This window comes from Trachurus japonicus, chromosome 23 (genome assembly GCF_045865225.1).
Source record: "Trachurus japonicus isolate A0001 chromosome 23, Traja_1.0".
Lineage (NCBI taxonomy): Eukaryota > Metazoa > Chordata > Actinopteri > Carangiformes > Carangidae > Trachurus > Trachurus japonicus.
In genome coordinates, this window is record NC_140929.1 from 25,052,639 (window position 1) to 25,073,354 (window position 20,716).

The following is a 20,716-nucleotide window of genomic DNA, read 5'->3' on the forward strand; positions in this document are numbered from 1 at the left end:
CAAAGACACGCTCACACACACAGACCCTAACCCAAACGTGACTGCACCGATTGGCTGAAGTCCAGAGGATGCATGGTCTTACCAGCAGCGGAAGGTTCAGAGGTTCAGTGAATGCACATGCACACACACACAGACATTCACAGTTTGCGTACACTCGCACATCCTCCTCTGTGAACATCATAAGCCTCCCGAGTATCCATCCTATTGAATGCACAACAAACAGCAGCAGCGTGAAGCTTGCCAAAGCTTATTTTACAACCCTGCTGCTTCTGTTAGTTTGTGGTTTTCAAAGAGTGAAATGCTTTTCCTCTCCTGGACAAATTCAGCTTTTGTAGGGTTGGGTGTTTCCTAAGTTTGATCAAAGTCTTCCTGTCCTATTGATAGTCCCAACAATGGCTTTCTCTCTCTGTGTCCTAATGCCCGAGAAAAATACATCAAAATATAAATACTAAACTACATATGTTTATCGATATTTAACCATAAAGAAATAGAGTTGTTGTTTTGTGTGAGTGGTCCTGTTACAGTAGATAATCCTGATCACAATATCACAAGGTAGAATGGGGATTGTTTCTTCCATAGAAAATACTTTCATAGGAAACCGTCAAATTTCTAGATTAGGTAGAATAGAGTAAAAAGAATATTTCTAAATCTGCACAGACAAAACCAAACCTGCTACCAGTATTGAGAAGTTGCTTTTCTCATTTGAATGGAACGACCCCTTAACAGGTCAATGACATTGAAGTGATCAAAGTCACAGTGCTGTGGAAAAGTGACAGTCATTGTGTTTTTTAAAGGTGAACTTACTGCAGTGAAAGAACATGCATCTTGCAAACTTTCTGTTTAGAATATGATTTATTGTATTTGCTGAAAAACTGATTCAATAATGGATTTAATTAGAGATAACATTTTCAATTAATGATTGATGAATTTTGAAAACATTTGATTTTGAAATGTAATGGATACATCATAGTTTTGCTCTTTGGTCTGTGCTGTTCAGCGCAGTATACCACAGCTTTGGCACTCACAGCCGGTGATGTGCTTGTAAGCGTAGTGTCTGGTGGTGTGGTCGGAGCAGCGCAGCGTCACTGATCTCCTCTCGGAGCTCGACTCCTGACAGGATCTGCTCTGCTGCTCCACCTGTAGGTCGCCGTGGAGTAACACCGCCCTGATGCTGTGGGCCGAGGGGGAGGAGAGGAAGAAGGAGGGGAAAAGAGAGAGGTGTGTTTCTAGAAGCGTACCTAGACTTGATCAGCTGCTGATTAACAGGCCTGTGAATGCGTTAACTTGATGTGTATTGCTATTGACTGATCAATTTCTTCTCACCTGGGCTGAGACAGACACTGGCCCTGACACACAGGCATCTCTATGACGGTGGTGCAGTTGTCTAAGGTGATGTTGAAGCTGGACAACTTGGGAGTGCAGCTCTGGTTACCTGAGTTGAGGGAGATTTAGGAAGAGGGGGTTAAAGTTTTAAAGATCAATCTGAATGTGCAGCTCCAATAGGATATATTTTTACATAAAATGTGTCAAGGTTGGGACAAGGTCTTGTATTGTTTGGATAATGTTAAATAAGTCCAACACTGAGTTGTGAGGTCAACGGAAACCCAGTAGAGAATAAAAGCTATTGGGCAGTGTTTGCTTTTCACAGCAGCATTTTAATATCAACTAAACTGCTGGGTCAAATGAACCACTGTGTCACATTATTATTGTTATGTTATCTTTGTCAATTGTCAATATATGTCCTGTTTATTGGTAACTGGTTCACATTAATTAAAAGTGTATAGAGTGATCATCAGGTCAAAATAAAAAAGATAAGATTCATTATAACTGATAGCATATTATTAGTTGTCAGCTTACATGTAAAGGAGCAGTGCTGGTTATCCCAGATCCTGTCCTCCTGGAGAACAAACCCACAAGAGTTCATGGTCAAAGAAATAATTGTGGTTTATGCACATCAGAGGTGGCTAGCTTCACTGTGCAGCTTTTCAGTAGTTTCACCAATACATTTTCATTATAGCTCTGAATCTGGGCGAAAAATTGATGTTGGAGGACTGTAGTACCTCAGGACAGTTTTCTCTGGGACAGACTGTCTCTGTCTGAACCCCCTCTGTGCTGCAGCTCAACAACACACAGGGACGGGTGGGATCTTTCCATGTGTCTCCCACCTACACACACAAAGATTCTACCATGACCATATTGTATAAACACAGATTCCTTTTAATCCAAACTTTGTGTTATCTTATATGTATATATGTTAATGTGAGACCCACACAACATACCTTGTATGTCTTTCCATTATAACTGCAGTTCTTCTCGACTGAAAAACAACACAGTAGAGTCTCAGTACAGAAGGTCAAATATGTATTGGTGTTCATGTGGGGAAACAGGAATAGAAGCCTATGTAAAGTTGCTACATGTAAACATTATGGCTTTTCCATTATCTTAACATCATATTTCACTTTTGTTAATATTATGCCCACTTGCATTGCCTTGATTCTATACATTTGTAAAATCAATTCCTTAAATCAATCTATGTATTCTTTACAAGAGAGATTGCAATTGTGTTGTATGCTTGTTCTTTGTTAATAACGTTCTTATATATTATTAGTCGTTAAACCTTCATAAAGAACATTTAAACCACCAGTTTAATGATGACATCCCAGTGCTTACCACAAATCTGTTCACCACAGCAAGAGGTGTTTACCAAAACACCAGTAGGGCTACAGAGAGGAACTGGCCCAGATGGTTTTGGAAAACACTCCTCTTCCCTGGTCTTGTTGTTACATGTACACACGTGACAGTTGGACTGCCACACATCACCAGGCTGGAAGACAGGTACAGTAAGACATCTAGAACCAGATGAACAGCTACAGATATGACTTTTCTACACTGATGGAGAAACTATTCTTACCATCTTGGCTTCTCCAAGTGGTCCTTTACAGTCTGTTTGGGGGAAAAGGGCAGAAACTCACAATGTATCTAATTAAGAGTTCAAACCAAAATGTTCTAGGAGTCATTGTCACCATAATAGATTGTGTTACTCACAGGGACATTCAAACACACAAATGTTTGAGTGATTTCCTGCCCTGATAAGACCGCTGGGACAGAAACAACCTGTAGTGTTTTTTTCAAAGGAGGCCCCTTCATATCGCACCCTGTGCAGCCAAATCAGTGGGAAGGTAAGAACAGAAATAATGAACATCCTGACAATAGTCTTGACTATTCTTGAGTCTGTAGAATATTTTGTAAAAACATTATTTCTCAAAAATAAAGCCTCCACACCCTCCATAACAGTAGTCATCTATAGCTGGAGGACATTCTTGGTAAACCAATCCTTCTGGACATGATACATCTGAAACACAAGGACACGGTTATTAAATTAAATTAAATTAAATTAAGTATCAGCAATTTACCAACATAATTTCTTACGCAAAACATCATTATAGTCAGGGTCATAAAACAGTGAGAACATTCTTGCAGACAATAATTCATCCCTGGTTTGACTGAGCGTAAGTAAAAGAAAATACATACTACATCTTCCATTTGTCAGTTTTCTCCACTCAATGCAAAAACCAGCCCTCTTGCATTCCTCAGCAGCTTGTTCTAGAGAAGAGCAGGGGCCTCCTGTGTTCCCACATGAATCAAACTTACAGTTCTTCTTTTTAAGTTCCAAATGAACAACCTTACTGCAGTTTAAAAAGACACTAAGGGAGGAAAACAGATTAGAGTTTGTGTCAATAGGTAAAGAACATAGTTATATACAATTAAAATCAAAAGACAAATCATATACACCAGATAGAGACAAAACTAATCAAAGTGTTCCATATGGTAGCTTTGCCATTATTTTATTAAATACATTTATATTAAAATGTGCAGTTATATTTAAGTATAGTAAAATCTTTTATGACATATTGTGACATTTATGAATTCCCTGATCAGTAGTGAGTGTTTTTGTGTAGAGCTTACTCGTGGTCTAACAGCTCACAGAGTGAGCTTCCAGGGCAGGTGGTGGTAGAAGTGGGTGTGTCAGTGGGTCCTGAAGTTGGCTCATGACAAGATACATCTCTTGGTGCAGAAACACAGGCTGGCTTCAGAGGGTCAGCTTGCACCCAGTCATAGGCCGTCTTATGACAGCAGCTGTTGTCCTCAATATGTCCCCCTCTACGGATGCATGATCCACCACCACATACACCTGGGAAGAGGATTGTGAGGTGAGGTCAGTAAAGAGGTGATCTTGTATCCAAAAAACAGTTTAATGGACATATACATTTATCCCAAAGATTGACTAGCCTAGTTGAGATATAACTACAGGACAACAACTCTGAAGTTGTATCTTAAATATTACTGACGTATGACAAAATAAATTGATGAAGAAACCTGAAAAAGAGTTGCTATCAGATATAAGGTAATATCACACAGTGGGTCTTCTTGAGTTTTTAGCAGCATCTTGACTAAGGGAGAACTCAGAAACCTGTATTAATTTTCATTATCAACTTTGGATCAAAGGACTCAACTCTATGCAGAGCATAGCCACTTTTAGCCCATTTTTAGTTTGCAGGACCACTCATACAGTAGTAGTAGTAGTAGTACTAGGCTGTGTAACACATGTCAGTCATGCATATATATCACTATGTCTACTGTTAAGTTGGAATTGTATCACTTTTTTTTCTTTAGCAACATTGAGTCTTTCTGCCATCTGGTGGTCAGAAATAGTGAAGGCAACATTAAGTTACACATCTTGGTTTGTTAGCTAGACTAGCCTGTGTAACCTATAGTTTAGTAATGTAGCTAACGTGTTACCCACTGTATCACTGTGACAAAGGACTCACATATAAGCTTAAGCTAATACATTACAGTATGAGACAATCAATATAACACATTGCTGAATTGGAGTAGGCTATGCACTTAACCATGCCTGTGCTTTCCTTTTAATCTGTTACTCACCACATTGTCCCTGAGTGTTGTTGTGGAAGTGTTCCATTGCCAGATTGACCACCAGGGTATAAGATGGACTAAGGGAGATGTAAGAGCGAATCTCTGGGACGTAGATTGTTACAATGTAACCTGTGGTCTCAAACCTCAACCCTTGTTCCTCATATGGTGGCAGTATGGTCATGTTGTTCAGAGTGGCCTAAATCAGATTAAATTAGCATCAAATCAACACATTAGCATTATAATTTTTATTTTGAGTATGGTAGCTTTAAATGGTGAAGCATATAGCATAATATCATCAACAATGATTTTTAGCATTGAAAGAAGGATTCATGGTAACATGGAGTCAGTTGTATAAAGCAGTTAAATATCTACCTGTACTGTAAACAAAGCTGGGATGATACTAAGTGTTGCTACGTTGTTTTGATATTTCAGGATGATGCCTTTAGCACAGGAGCCATGCAGGCCCGGCACACAGTAGAAGTTATCCACTGTAATAGACAGATGATGTTGTGGTGACCGCTCCTCCACCAGAACATAGTTGCATTCATCCAGGAAATCAAAGGTTACGCCATCAAAAGAGATGTAGTGCGGGTCCCCATATAGCTCACAGCGGCCTATGGAGGTTATAGGAAAGGATAAAAGATGGGTTTTAGAAAATAGGAACAGAAAACTGGACACCTATTAATCCTTTTCTCTCATCAACATCAAAACCAACTTGTTTGGATTAATTCAAGAGTAATAGGAGCAAGCTAAGTTAGTAATCTTTGATAGAGCTGCAATTTATGCAATAAATCTGATTTACTAAGTATACTGCCAGACCACATGGAAAAAACAACGTTACTGTCATCAATGTAGAGAAAAAGACAAGGAATAAACAAGAGCTAAAGATTGGGGGTGGAGATGGAAAAACACTTACAGTCACATTTCCATGTTTCACAGCATCCATCCACAACTTTTGTGACCTGACCTCTGGGGCATATGGGAACTTTAGGGTCTGGACAAACCACTGGAGTCGCCTCTATCTTCCCATTTATACAGGTTTTATGGAAGCAGTCCTCTGTCCACATCTCACCACAAGCCCAGTTTTTTTTCCTCTTCAAGTCCATACACTGATTGCACACTGTTGTGTGAGATGTTGACTCTGTACTGAATGCTGTAGTGTCTGAAGTGGGTCCTTCGCTAGTGAGAGTCTCAGTGATATAGGTTGTTGGTGGCATCGTTGCTGTTAGTTTTGTTGTTGCCTGAGCTGAGGAGGTATCTGTTGGTAAGGTAACTGTGTATTGGGAATTTGTCGATGGTGTCAGTGGTGTCGAAACCGACCCTGTTACAACTGTCATTCCTGTGGTTGTTGAGTTAGTCAGCTCTGTAGAGGGTAATGAGGTTAAAGGTGTAGTTGATGTAGTTGTAGTTTTTGGTGTAATTGGTGTGGTAGTGGTGGTGGAAGGTGTTGTCCATGTTTCACTGGAGGTTGACATATTGGTAATGGCTGTCAATGGTGTAGTGGTAGTGGTAGTGGTTGTCCATGTTTCACTGGAGGTTGACATATTGGTAACGGTAGTCATAGGTGTAGGAGAAGGTGTCGTCCATGTTTCACTGGAGGTTGACATATTGGTAACGATAGTCATAGGTGTAGTAGAAGGTGTCGTCCATGTTTCACTGGAGGTTGACATATTGGTAATGGCTGTCAATGGTGTAGTGGTAGTGGTTGTCCATGTTTCACTGGAGGTTGGCATATTGGTAATGGCTGTCAATGGTGTAGTGGCAGTGGTGGTGGCAGTCGACTCTGTACTGAATGCTGTAGTGTCTGAAGTGGGTCCTTCGCTAGTGAGAGTCTCAGTGATATAGGTTGTCGGTGGCATTGTTGTTGGCTGATCGTGGGAATCTGTCGCTGATGTCGAAACTGACCCTGTTACAACTGTCACTCCTGTAGTGGATTCAGTACCTGTTGTTGAGTTAGTCAGCTCTGTAGAGGGTAATGAGGTTAAAGGTGTAGTTGATGTAGTTGATGTAGTTGTAGTTTTTGGTGTAATTGGTGTGGTAGTGGTGGTGGAAGGTGTCGTCCATGTTTCAGTGGAGGTTGACATATTGGTAACGGTTGTCATAGGTGAAGTAGAAGGTGTCGTCCATGTTTCACTGGAGGTTGACATATTGGTGATGGCTGTCAATGGTGTAGTGGCAGTGGTGGTGGTAGTTGACTCTGTACTGAATGCTGTAGTGTCTGAAGTGGGTCCTTTGCTAGTGAGAGTCTCAGTGATATAGGTTGTTGGTGGCATCGTTGTTGTTAGTTTTATTGTTGGCTGAGCTGAGGAGGTATCTGTTGGTACAATTGTGTATTGGGAATTTGTCGATGATGTCGATTGTGTCGAAACTGACCCTGTTAAAACTGTCACTCCTGTGGTTGTTGAGTTAGTCAGCTCTGTAGAGGGTAATGAGGTTAAAGGTGTAGTTGATGTAGTTGTAGTTTTTGGTGTAATTGGTGTGGTAGTGGTGGTGGAAGTTGTTGTCCATGTTTCACTGGAGGTTGACATATTGGTAACGGCTGTCAGTGGTGTAGTGGTGGTGGTAGTCGTCGTCCATGTTTCACTGGGGGTTGAAGCATTAGTAGTGGTTGTCATTGGTGTAGTGGTGGTGGACGCTGTTGTTGTCCATGTTTCACTGGGGGTTGAAGTATTAGTAGTGATTGTCATTGGTGTAGTGGTGGTGGACGTTGTTGTTGTCCATGTTTCACTGGGGGTTGAAGCATTAGTAGTGGTTGTCATTGGTGTAGTGGTGGTGGACGTTGTTGTTGTCCATGTTTCACTGGGGGTTGAAGTATTAGTAGTGATTGTCATTGGTGTAGTGGTGGTGGACGTTGTTGTTGTCCATGTTTCACTGGGGGTTGAAGCATTAGTAGTGGTTGTCATTGGTGTAGTGGTGGTGGACGTTGTTGTTGTCCATGTTTCACTGGGGGTTGAAACATTAGTAGTGGTTGTCATCGGTGTAGTGGTGGTGGAAGCTGTTGTTGTCCATGTTTCAGCTGTAGTTGTTGAATATGTAGTTGTTGGTGTAGTAGAGAGAACAGTTGTTTCTGAGGTGGTTGAAACAGTTGGGATGGTAATGCTTGTAGCGATGATGGTAGGTATAGTTGTAGTTGTAAGTAGGGGTGCTGTTGGGGCAGAGGTGGTAGTAAGCTCTGAGGTTTTGATAGAAATGATCAAAAATACAAGAACACCTTTTGCATAATCTTCTTGTACAATCATGAATACACACATACAATCATGAATGAAATGCTATAGAATTCATACTCACGGCACTTGATGGTTCCATTTTCACAGGGGCTGACAAGAATGAAAAGCAAGCAGTTATAAATGTGATGATAAACAGTGCACTACTAAGTGCACTATTTGTCATATGTTACAAATCAGTCATCTTACCACTCATTAGACTGTATCACCAACACTCTTCCTGGTTGAATGACTGTGTCGTTGAAATAACAGGTGCAGTTCCTTAGTTTGGTACATTCACCAGTATTTTCATCATAGTATGGTGAATCTTCTGGGCATCTGGGGTAACAGCCTTTTCCAAGAGCAAACATAATGTTTACGTTGACAGGGTTACAATTAATTTTACCATTGTCTAATTACTATAACATTAAGGCACTATTTTAATTTACAGATCCAAAAGAGTGTGTATTATTTTTAGCTTTTTTACCTTCGAGCTTGTGAGTGAAGTGGTTGCTTTTGCCACAGGTTAGCATCTGACCACAGGGCTCGTAGTGCCAGCTACACTGGCCCTGCTCGTTGTAGTAGTCACAGTAGACGGCTGTGGGTGAATTCATCACAGGTTAAAGCATAACAGACTAACATGTGCTTCATATTTCTTAATTTTAAAACAATGATGCACACACTTTTCATCAAAAGGAGGGTTGTAATAATCAAAATCAAAATAAAAAAAACTGATCAAATATTATCTAATGTGTATTAAGTTGGTGAAATACTAAGTAATGAAATGAAACCTGGAAAGTTACTTTTAAATTGTTAGTAATGCATAGTATACATCTCTTAAGCAAGAAAGTAGACCTGAACAAATTATCAGCATGGCATATTGAAAATGTTTTATTAAAATGCTGCCTGATATGTACAGCTTGTGCGTTTACTGTTAACTTTCTGAAAAGACAACTCCAAAAGTTCAGTAAAACTAATACTAACTGGGGAAGGAAGGTGGGCCTTAACTTACGACACAAATCAGGCGTTCTCCATTTGACACACACATCCTGGTCACTGCAGGCCTCGGCGTAGGCAGCCACAGCTGTGCAGAAGCCTAAAAACTTGCCTTCAAACTCACAGGAGCAAGACTCCTGCACACAGGCATGGTAGAAGGGCCCTGGGTCCACCTGGGGATCACAGAACATCCAGCAGAACAGGGCTTATCAACATGTTTAAGGGCTCAGAAATCTATTAAAGGGGACATATTATGCTCATTTCTGCTTCTTGACATGGTACCTTGATGTCTAAAAGTAATGTTAGTAACATGCTTTGGTCAGAAAAACCAAAAGATTGAGCACAGCTGGGTTCTCTACACACCAGTTTCACAGCCCTGCTCTAAAAGGTCGGTTTAGAACCTTCGCTCTGGTAACCATGGGAGCGAGGGCTTGAATATTCACATCACCCGGCTTGTGATGTAATAAGCCGGGTGAAATTAAAACGGCTTGTTAAGAGACATATTTTCTGACAATGGCAGTTTACAAAATGTCGACATAGTTGTCAAAACTTATGGGGTGAGGAGGCACTCCAGATACGCAAATACTAAAGCAATGAAAAAGTGAGTTTTGCATAATATGTCCCCTTTAATGTAAATAGTTACTGTAAGTTATGATGTTATGATGTCTCCTGGTCAATTATACACTTAAGATTTTTAGCACCCTTCTTCAAAAACTTGCAGGAATGTCTTGTTATATTTTTAAAAAGTCATACTTTTAAGTGGCATTCTTTGAAGATGTCTGATGTAATGATCATGCAGCGGCGCTGGGCCCAGGCTGAGCAGTAGGAGTTGCGATCACATGGAAACATCTCCGCAGTCACATCAGAACAAGGAGGTGTATCGACCTTCCAGCTGTTGCCAAAGGCAATGGGACTGGACACCACTAAAAGAAGAGTTCCTGGGGTTATTTTGACCATCACAAGTGAAGTATTGTTTCATCATGAGGTCAAGAGAAAACTCATTTACCCGCTGAGCCACTTATCTGTAGGTCATTCATCTCGTTAGAGTCAAAATTACCACAGAGGCCACACACATGGTTCTACAGGTGGGATAATTAGAAACACGTTTATTCAAAAAGTGAATGATTTAACAAACAATTGTACAAAATGTGTTTCAAAAATCATTGTAACATCCCCACCACTCACCCTCCAGTCTGGATGCAGCTCTATAGTGATCCTGGTGTGTTTGTCCCAGATGAGAGTTATCCCTCTGCTCGGCACTGAGATTATGATGTAGAGTCCCACAGTGTGTGTGGTGTAGAGTGAATCTGCTTGCAGAGTCCAGCCTTTTTGGAGGCTTCTGGTCACCTTCATGTCGCTCAGTGTCAGGGTGACTAAGCCCTGGATGGGATGAGGCAGCAGAGCTACAGTACAACCCACGCACAAACAAAATGCTGTGACAGAGTGGCATGGTCAGCAGCTGAGAGTCACCCACCTGGAGGTCCAGGATGATGGCGCGAGAGCAGGTCAGGACCTCATCACAGCAGGGGACGCTCTCCACTCTGACAGAGAAGGTGCCGTTTCCAGTTCCACAGTAATCCTGAAGTTTTATTTTTATATTTTAAAAATGCACATGTTTGTTAAAAAAAATGTACCAAACTTTGAAGTTTTGAATAACACAATGCTCTAGAGACTATTAATAGTCTGGACCCGGGCACTCGTGGGGCAATCTCTGTTTTTTATCGAATGCTTCACGATGGAGCTCCAGTGAATTCAGAAACTTATAAAAAAGCATGGGCAGACAAGTTGAATATGGAAATAACTGATGAGATTTGGGAAGAATGTCTACAAAACGTACAAAAGTGTTCAGTTAACACCAGGCACAACCTTATACAGTATAAAGTGCTCCACAGACTCCATTACTCGCAAGAGAAGCTACATAAATTTTATCCAGATGTCCCTCCAACATGTAACCGATATAAATCTTCGATAGGAACTCTAGCACATTGATTCTGGGCATGTAGTAAACTTTATTTATTTTGGAAATGTATTTTTGAGTGTTTTTCTAAGGCTTTTGGTAAAAATCTGGCACCCAACCCTCTGGTGGCCATTCTAGGGGCCACAAGTGTCCTTTCTTCTGTTAATAAATTTGAAAGATGAGCAGTTCAATTTGGGATGGCTCCAACGCACCTGTTTTTCAAGATTTTTTTAGGTGTGCATCAGCCTTCACACCTTGATGGTTTTTGCTAAAAAGCTGATTTTACGAGTGTGGAAAATGGACTCTGTGCCCACTTAAAATTTATGGTTGGGAGAATTGTCAAATACTTTACATCTGGAGAGACTGAGATTCTACAATGAAGATAGAGGGGATACATTTGATAAAACATGGGACCCAGTACTGAATTACAGTACCTTAAAAAGGTGAGCCCATAGACACTGGCTATTGTACAAAACCTTGCAGTGTAAACAAGAGTATGATGATATGTCTACTGACCTATTTATTTTACTATTATTTATTTATTTTTCTGCTTTTATATTCTATCTATAGTACTCATTTTATGACCATGAAATATTGTTGTGCTTGATGTGCAGTGTTCTTTTTTTTTCTCTCTCTCTCTCTCTTCTCTTTTTCCTCTACTTATTTTTTCTCTTCATTTTATATGTATTTTCTTTTTTCTTTTTTCTCTTCATTGAAAATTAATAAACATTTTTCCACAAAAAAAAAATGCACATGTTCACTGTAGTTTTGTTATATCCCTAAATCAGTTTGGTCTCACCTCTACAAGTGTGTACTGGCAGTGTCCATCAAAGCGGTACCACTTTGAGTCAAAGGTCTGGTAATGCCCATTTCCATACACTTGACACTTCCCAGGACACGGCTGGTCTCTGCAGTGCCACTGACCGTGACCACAGACACTGTGAGACAGAGGGAAGTACCTCAGGTCATGGATGAGTGAGACAGTTTGATTGTACAAGTAAAGGGTGGCAGTAATAAAGGTGTTACCATGTTTTACAGTTGGTTTTGACATGCTCTCCTGCACTGAAGACTTTACCGCTATACACACAGGTGCAGTTGTCCACAGAAACACAGTTACCATGGTGATCTTCAAACTGATCATGTGGGCAGTAACAGCCACTCTCACAGGTCATACTGGCCCTCTGGAGGTAACACCAAGAGGAAATGTTTTAGTTCAACTCTACATTTCACTGGGAAGTAAAGAAAGCAGAGTTATAGAAGAACTAGAATTGAGCTTGAATGACACAGAAAGAAATGAATAAAACATGTTTCCTTAATGCTAACAATATTATGAATAAGCTCATGTTACAGATATGTTAGATAGGTTTACATATAATCTGTTGACCTACCAGTGGTTTGCTGAGACTGTCACAGGTTTTCCGAGCTGTGTTAACTGGGAACTCGGAGCAGTGAACACAAACCTTCCCATTTTTGCAACCTGATGCAAACAATGATTAAGTGCACAAAAAATAATTTTTAATTTTTAGTATTTCACATTAAGACACATCAAACAATTTAGACATTTGTGCCAAATAATATAGTTAAATGAAATAAACTCAATTTATGTTAAGGTTATTATAGGTAAAATAATTAAAAAATAATAATTGGTGGTTGTATCACAAAAACCAGTATACATGAATACTGAATTTCAAAGTAAAATATTCCTGCTTGGTGAACATGATTGATTTTCCTTTATCACTAAATAAATGTAGTTGAAACAACACGTTTATGTTTGGTTAAGTTTCTAAAGATAATAAAGATTACAGATTAAGTTTAAGATACATAAAAAATAATGTAGAAATTATATTTATTTACCACAGTCCTTGGAACAGTGCAGTTCTCCATTCTCACAGAGGCTGTAGAAGACACAGTATTGAATTGCAACACAATATAGCTATATTATAAATAAAACTGACTTGACTATTTGAGCATTTTAAATGACAGACACGTCAATGATCAGCTCACCACTGTCTTCCGTCGATAACAACATGCCCCGGCAACGTTGTCCCACCATAGTGGTGACATTCACACCCCCCTTTTGGGGTGCAGACGTGTCCTTGGTTCAGGTGAGTTCCTTCAGGACAGCCACATCCGTCCACGGGAGCATCGTCCCCCCAGCAGCGAGGGTCAGGGCCGGACAGGGAGCGGCATGTGTGGTTGCAGGCCCGCATGTCGTAGAAGAACTCTTGATTCTTCTGACATGGCAGAGCTGTAATGCATGATGATGGGTGATAATTTTATTAAAATTTGCTGTTTTATATTGACTGTATTGTGTCCAAAATGTGCTTACGCAATACAAAAACAACCCAGTAATGTCCATTTATCACTGCTGCCAAAATAAAAACTATTTCAAAGTTTGTTGGAAACATTATGAGCTCGTCTTTTGCTCATTCCTGGGGGGATGCTGACAGAAGAAAAGGGATGTCTCTTGAGCTTTCTATGTTTATTTATACATTTGTATATCCATGAAAGCTGAACTCACTGCAGTTTGTAGCTTTCCTCCAGTCCCCAACTGCAACACCCAGGACGGCGCAGGCTTTGGCATAGCTGCTCAGAGCAACACAGAGACACTGCTGCAGATTGCTGCCACAGTTACAGGTTCTTTGGATGCAAGCCTGCAAATAAAAGATAGGGTTTAAGATGACCTGTCGATGCTGAAAACTTGATGTAGTTAACGTTTAAAAAATCTTCTCACAGCATGGAATTGATCCGTTGGGATATGACTGTGGCATTTGGCAAATATCCCAGTTGGTTTGTTCAACACAGAACACTTCTCATCAGCAAATATTTCTGCAGAAACACATCATATATAATAATATCATGAGGTAAAACACCTTGTCAAATATCAGAGAGAATATCAAATTAGTGTTTGATTATCCAGATATTGTGTCTATACACATTGTACAGGTACACTCATATCATTCAAAGAGACCATAGTCTGTGTTGCTGCAGGAGCTGGGTATGTTCACTGCACATGCGCCCACAGTCCAGGACAGAGCAAAAGACTGTGGTGAGTTCTCGATGATCCCGCTGCTGGTGGTGAAGTCGTCTACGGTGTCATTGTTGCTGTTGCCACAAAGACCTGAAAGACAGACCGGCTCTAAGGTCACATCCCACTGGAAAAAATCAAGAGTCATGATCAAAGTAAAAATGTTTGACCTGTGTGTTTGTAGACTGAGTTCCTAACCTGAAATGATGCCAGTGTGGTTTCTGGGTGGGGTGATGTAGAGCTGGATTTCAGGAGACGTCTGGACTTGGATCTTCAAACCAAAGGAGGTGTGGACTTGGACGTATATGGAGGACTGCCAGAAAACCAGGGCATGGTCTGACAGGCGACAGTAAGTCAGTAGATTGTGGATGCATTATAAGGCAGGAAAAACTGACACAGTGACACAGTATACAAGGTGGACAACAATAAAGGGCTAATCCTCTTTTCTCTTTATTTCTTCTTACTAGACTGATGAAGTTCAGTGATCTCCTCGGCTCCCTTTTTAACGCTGTTCAATGAGAATGTATACACCTCCTATAAAAACCCAAATGACATTGACAATCACCATGTTGCTCTTTCTTGACATTTGTTGAATAAAGCATATGGATTCAAAGTAAAACCCAAAGACGATACCTGAAAAAGTTGAAGCACAACTGTCTTCAGAGACGTCTCCTTCTCAGAAAACTGAACGGTTACTGTCCAGTTGAAACCCTAGCAAAGGGATTTTACAGGAGGAGTCAGTATCAGAACGCAAAACATGTGTTGGTTAATGTTAGATGTTGGTGTAGTGGGGGAAAGAAAATCTACCTGTGACACCACGTATGTGCATTTACCAGGGAGGGCATATTGCTTGCCATCAAATGTGGTCACAAACTGCCCTTCAACCAGACATCGGGATGGGCAGAGGTTGTCAGAGCAACGCCACTTCCCACCCTCACACACACTGAGAACAAATATTAGAAATCAATTCAAACTAAAACCTCATGTGTGTTTATTCCATTAGTATAATCTGCTTTGCTTCTGCATCCTCACCATGACTGACACTTGGTGTTACGTATGTCTCCAGTTACATAGCTGCTGCCGGCAAACACACAGGGGCAGCTGGAAGGACTCACACAGCGGACGCCATCAGCGTGATCATTAAGAACCGTACCTACGCACAAGGTTCAGAACAGCTTTAAAGGGATAGTTCACCCAAAATTCAAATTTCACTCATTATCTACTCACCCTCATGTCGACTAAGAGAGTCCTCAGTCCCTTCTCTGAGTTACGGGGGGGGGGTCCGCGCAGCAGTATTTGTCCATATAATGGTTGTCAATGGATACCAACTTCGTCCAAAAAGACACACCAAAAAACATCCAAATACCTCCATACTGCTCGTCTGTAATGTCCCTCTTGTATTGAAGCCCCGACATGAGAAATTTGCACAGACACAGGAAGAGCAGTGAACCGAGACACTGGGAGCTTCCGCTACAAACAAGCTTAACAGACTTATTTAATTTTTTTCGGAACAATTTCTCATGTCGGGGCTTCAATACCAGAGGGACATTACAGACGAGCAGTATGGAGGTATTTGGATGTTTTTTGGTGTGTCTTTTTGGACGAAGAAAGTTGGTATCCATTTGCAACCATTATATGGACAAATAGGCTACTGCTGCGCGGAACCCCCCGTAACTCAGAGAAGGCACGGAGGACTCTGAAAATTCTCACAGCTCTTAGTTGACATGAGGGTGAAATTTGAATTTTGGGTGAACTATCCCTTTAACAGGCAGCTAAACAGCAGATTTACATGAAGGAGAGCTAAATCATACATTTGGAGTGTGCTCACCCTTTGGGCAGATGCAGGAGCTGGTGAGATCTTGGTTGGAGAATCTGGGGTTTGGATTGGAGCAGCTGGGAATAAAGGCAGCACCCTGTTCTTCATAATGCAGGTCACCTGGACAACTTGGTGGCGCTGCATTCCCCAAATGAAACAGACAAATCACTCAAAGTGTACCTAAAATGTCAAGTCAATGAAATAATTTATATTTAAAACTTAAAAAAAAAAAAAGGATGACAGTGAATCAATCAAAGTTCACCCACTGCAGCCGGTAGCAGCTCTCCATAAGTTCCATACGTAGCTGTTGTTTCCACACTGCTGAGCAACTTCTTTGAAGAATGCGCAGCCGATGTATTTGCTGTTTTCATAGCTGTAAATGTTGTCTTCACACAGTTGGATATAATGAGGCACCCTGGCTTGCAGACAGTCCAAGGTGTAGGAGAAGAATATTCTGCAGATCTGAAACCAGAGAAAACCATCTGAACACGTTGTGGAACAGACCTCTATTTGAGTTCTGTTTGAAACTGAAACACTGGTCACAACAGTCAACTTACAGAGTTCACAACAGAGGAGGGATCTCGGATTTGACACATCTCCTCAGTGAGCACGCTCTCTGTTATCAGCTGCTGCTTGTTGCCTAATTTCGTAAAAAGGTACAGCAAACAAAATTATTGTGTGTGTGTGTGTGTGTGTGTGAAATGTGAAATGGTCATAATTAAAAAAAAAAAAAAAAGTTATATATTTCTATTATCATTTATGTTATGAAACTTACATTAAAGTATAACTGACATTTTACTACAATACAATCACTACCATAGTTGCCATACCTGGAACATTGTGTTTTCCACACAGTCCCATCATGTCCGTGCTCAACTCCTGCTCCAGTTCCACCTTAAGAAGTTTCATTGGGTGATGTATGTTACTGCAGTATTTAAGCAGCATTTGTACATTTGTGTGTCTGAGTTCATGTTCTCCTGTGTAATACCGTATATGCAGCATTACTGTTCTCTCACCATCATTGTGTCTATTCCTCCGGGTACGCTGTGCCAGGTGACAGACAGAGGAAGCAGTGAGCTCCTCAGTTTGGTGTAGATGCCATACTGATATATGTGCTGATAGGTGTGGTCATAAGGAAGGGAAACTCTGTCCACAAAAAAAAAAACACACGCACACAGGATCAATACAGAGATCATAAATTTAAAAAAAAATTAATGAATAAATAATGAATAATAGCACTGGTAACATATTACATCGTCTACCTCCTACAGCTTGAAAGTCACCTTACAGGCTTTGATGACCTCCAGTGATCCTCCGCTCGTTTGTTTTCAATTAATAATGCAGTGTCCCAGAGTCAAAGCTAATAATAAACTAACACTGATTCCATTAAGAATGCATAAAGATGCCAACCACCAGGCCGTGTGGTTGAATATGATGCCATTTGACTGATCTGAAGTGTCTTTGGGAAAAACTCTCAGCAACCACTATCTCACATGATGTGGCAATACATTATAGACTATACATGTTGATCTAAACCAGTTTATACTCAGAAAATGAGATAGATTTGCAAACATCATTATTTCAGTGGGTTAGGATTCAGAAACAAACCTTTTCCTCTCCACCATGATACTTCCATTCTGCACAACAGTCCTGACTTTGTTGATGATGATCTCGACTTCAACCAGCAGCCCGCTGTTACCCCGCCGCGCAGTGATGTCACATTCAACTCGGTTGTGGGTGAAGCGGGTTAGGGTGAAGGGGCAGTTCGATCTCACATAGTAACCTAAACCACTGAAAGGCTGGACGACCCCACTGCCAAAGGTCCTGCAGGTGTCTGGACACAACACAGGTCATTTTACTGATTCTTGCTGGAAGTTGTAATCATATTGAGTATGTATGCAAAAAAATGATGAAGTCCTATGGCATTATTAGAGGAGTTTCTTCCTTAGTTAATCAGTCCTGTCTTATGACATTATATTACAGTTTAATGTATCCATATTAGACATATTGTAACATTGTTTGGGGTGCTTCATATTCTTCGTACCTTAATCAGTTATTCTCAATTCAGAAAAGATTCTTGAGAATGATTTCAAATTCTACTAATCAAGCACCATCTGCACCCTTATTTAGCAAATTTAAACTTTTATCATTTTTTTCTTTTAATATGTTTCAAACATGTCTGTTTATGTTTAAGTTCATTCATTACAAACAAGTTTTTTCTGTTATCATCAGATATTCACTCATTCAGTGAGAGGTCTGAAGAACTTTCATTTACCTCTTTGTCATACCTCCAGTCATAAATCTTTTATCAAATTTCATGGCTCCCAACTCTGGAACTCTTTAGATAGGTCTCTTAAGCTTGTATCATCCTACAAAATGTTTAGGACTAGTTTGGTGAGGCATCTTCTATCCAGGCAAAAAATAATACTCTATGTCTAGTATAATTGAAATTAATTTGTAATTTTATGGATATTTTCTGTTTATTTGTGTTTTTTCTTTGTTTCTTTCCCTTTTTTGCTATTTTTGCTTTGCTTTTCTTTTTCTTTTTCTATTGGTTGATTTGTTTTAGTGATTTTGTATTGAGGGGGAGGATTTTATATAAGCCCTTTGGGCTTCTTTTCCTCTCCTGCACAATTATTTGTCTTTGTATTATTAAATAAAATGATTGTTTTATCATGGTGCATATGAACAAAATAAAATAAAATAAAGTTGACAATGACAATAGACGTGACTGAAATTATTCATGATTAATCGTAATAAAATACTTAGCATTAATTCTAATATTTTTCATTAATAAAGATATTTAATATCATAATCATAATCTGTCTTTAGTTCTTTCGTAAGTGTATAATGTAATCAGTTGTACAATCCTCAACTTAAATTCAAGAAGGAAATTGAACTTTCAGTTTGTTTTGTAGCTCCAATTACACTGGAATGTGCAAAACAAAAGCAGTTAAGTTAACTTAAATGCACAGAACAATAAGTGATTAGATTTTTGCTTTTAGCCATTTTGATCAATCAATAAACATTAAGAGCAATTATAATTTCAAGATATATAAAAATCAACTGATTAGGATCAACACCGGAATGACTTATACTCACATTTCTGTGTTTCTGTAGTTGCAACTGATTCACCTGTCCCAAAAACTGGAAGAGATACAATAACAATAAGAAAATGTAAGCTATTTGATCAAATTCACATGATAAACACAAAAGTGGCAGAATGTAACAACTGTGATGGAGTTCCTTACAAATAGTGGTGCTTTAAATTGTTATGTGAGTGTTATGTGTAATGTTTCTGTTACTCACATGACTTGAACATTATATTATAGTACATGATTAAATGCTGATTATACTGGACTATTTTATCAGATGCATTCATGAGTAAGTAGCAGTTTGCTGTTGCCGCAGTGAATTTCATAAACTAAAATTAAAGCAGAAGTAAGTGGTCCGGTCGTTTTCGCTAATGCTGCGTTCCAGGTAGGCTTTTGAAATCGTAAATTACAGCTTCAAGTCACAACTTACGACTTTGTAGCGTTTCAGGCAACCCACTCGTGTTTTTCCGACCTGTTTTACCGGTGAAAGTCACTATAACGGCCACTCGTAACTTCCGACCTGTGAACTCGTACCAGATCGAACTGGTACCACTTCACGGTCGGAAAAATACGAGTTTCCTTGAACGCACCATAACAGTCCTCGTCCCTACGTCGCCACATTCACGGCGTCCCTTGGCTGCACACACAGCCCTGCATGCCGTTCTCTCTCCTCATTGGATAAAAACTGTAGGATACGATAAATGTTTTCTCTTCGGCTCAGAGCAGAGCAGAGGGACTGAGAGACCCGTGTTTCAGTCCAAACACTCTATGTAAGTGATTGCTGTCGGAAGATAGAACTATTTAAGACTTATATTAACACAAATATATCACTTACTTCTGCTTTAAGCATCATATTTTATAAGCTCATCGTGTTTGTGTGTAATGTCATTAAAGTTTGAAATGAAAGCACTCAGTTAATGTCATGGAACAAAAACAAGAGAAGTGTGGTACTTGAATAAATGCACTTAGTTGAATGAATTTTTATTGCTGTTAAAATCTTATTTCTGTTAAAATCTGATCTGATCTGTTGCCAAGCTTGTCTTATAGAATTTTGATTTTGCAAATCTTTTATCTCATGTAACTACTTCTTAAAGGAATTACTTATTGTCATATTCAATCTATTAAATGAAATGTTATATGGTACCTGAGGTCAGTGCGAAGCAGACAGCCGGCATCCATCTCTGCCAGGACATGGTGCCTGATGCTCCCTTGCTGCAGGAGAGCAGGTGAAACCACGGAGCACTGCACAAACAGCCCACCACGGGGGTTATATATGTCCATACACACACATTGTCTGAAACACCACCCCATACACATGGATGTGTGAACACACATGTGGATACACGTCTGTGCAAATACCAGGAAACAAAAAACAGATTAACCATTAATCTAAATGGTAATTGGGCAGAAACACGGAAATGTTGACACAATGCTGGAAAACCAGTTTATTTCTAAGTATATCCTGCCTTTGTTGCATTTACTGTTAAATTATTTCATGGCCACAACAGACCCTGGGCTATATACTCCCGTGGGAAATTGGGAGTGTGTTTGTGTGTGTGTAAAAAAAAAAGGAGAACTTGATCTACAAGAGGTTAGAAAACTCAACATGAGTGGATGCACAAACACAGTCGAAAAGACTTAATATCCAACAACTAAATGAGAGTTTGAAACTGGAGCCTGCTCTTC

General features: G+C 39.9%; 1 protein-coding gene across 2 annotated transcripts; it reads right to left on the minus strand.

The window, feature by feature from the left end:
• Positions 1 to 836: 836 nt before the first annotated feature.
• muc5e (mucin 5e) lies at positions 837 to 20,353 on the minus strand. Of its 2 annotated transcripts, XM_085769750.1 has the most exons (44): positions 20,175 to 20,353; positions 19,038 to 19,082; positions 17,544 to 17,769; positions 16,952 to 17,081; positions 16,766 to 16,829; positions 16,493 to 16,575; positions 16,202 to 16,397; positions 15,948 to 16,073; positions 15,152 to 15,272; positions 14,927 to 15,062; positions 14,753 to 14,830; positions 14,584 to 14,653; positions 14,318 to 14,455; positions 14,063 to 14,212; positions 13,826 to 13,920; positions 13,613 to 13,745; positions 13,096 to 13,339; positions 12,946 to 12,986; positions 12,480 to 12,568; positions 12,118 to 12,272; positions 11,891 to 12,029; positions 10,609 to 10,713; positions 10,320 to 10,514; positions 10,141 to 10,213; positions 9,888 to 10,057; positions 9,151 to 9,307; positions 8,626 to 8,736; positions 8,349 to 8,490; positions 8,224 to 8,252; positions 7,456 to 8,080; positions 5,852 to 6,471; positions 5,308 to 5,549; positions 4,945 to 5,131; positions 3,967 to 4,192; positions 3,532 to 3,704; positions 3,283 to 3,352; positions 3,046 to 3,155; positions 2,912 to 2,943; positions 2,671 to 2,824; positions 2,280 to 2,317; positions 2,061 to 2,165; positions 1,858 to 1,897; positions 1,324 to 1,432; positions 837 to 1,171 (listed from the first exon to the last, which is right to left on the minus strand). In XM_085769750.1, exons 1-44 carry the CDS (start codon positions 20,221 to 20,223, stop codon positions 994 to 996), a joined length of 6,399 nt encoding a protein of 2,132 aa, XP_085625876.1. In that variant the 5' UTR covers positions 20,224 to 20,353; the 3' UTR covers positions 837 to 993. The 2 variants fall into 2 exon arrangements, with proteins under 2 accessions (XP_085625876.1, XP_085625875.1); XM_085769749.1 differs by having other exon boundaries at positions 5,852 to 8,080.
• Between the last annotated feature and the right edge of the window lie 363 nt (positions 20,354 to 20,716).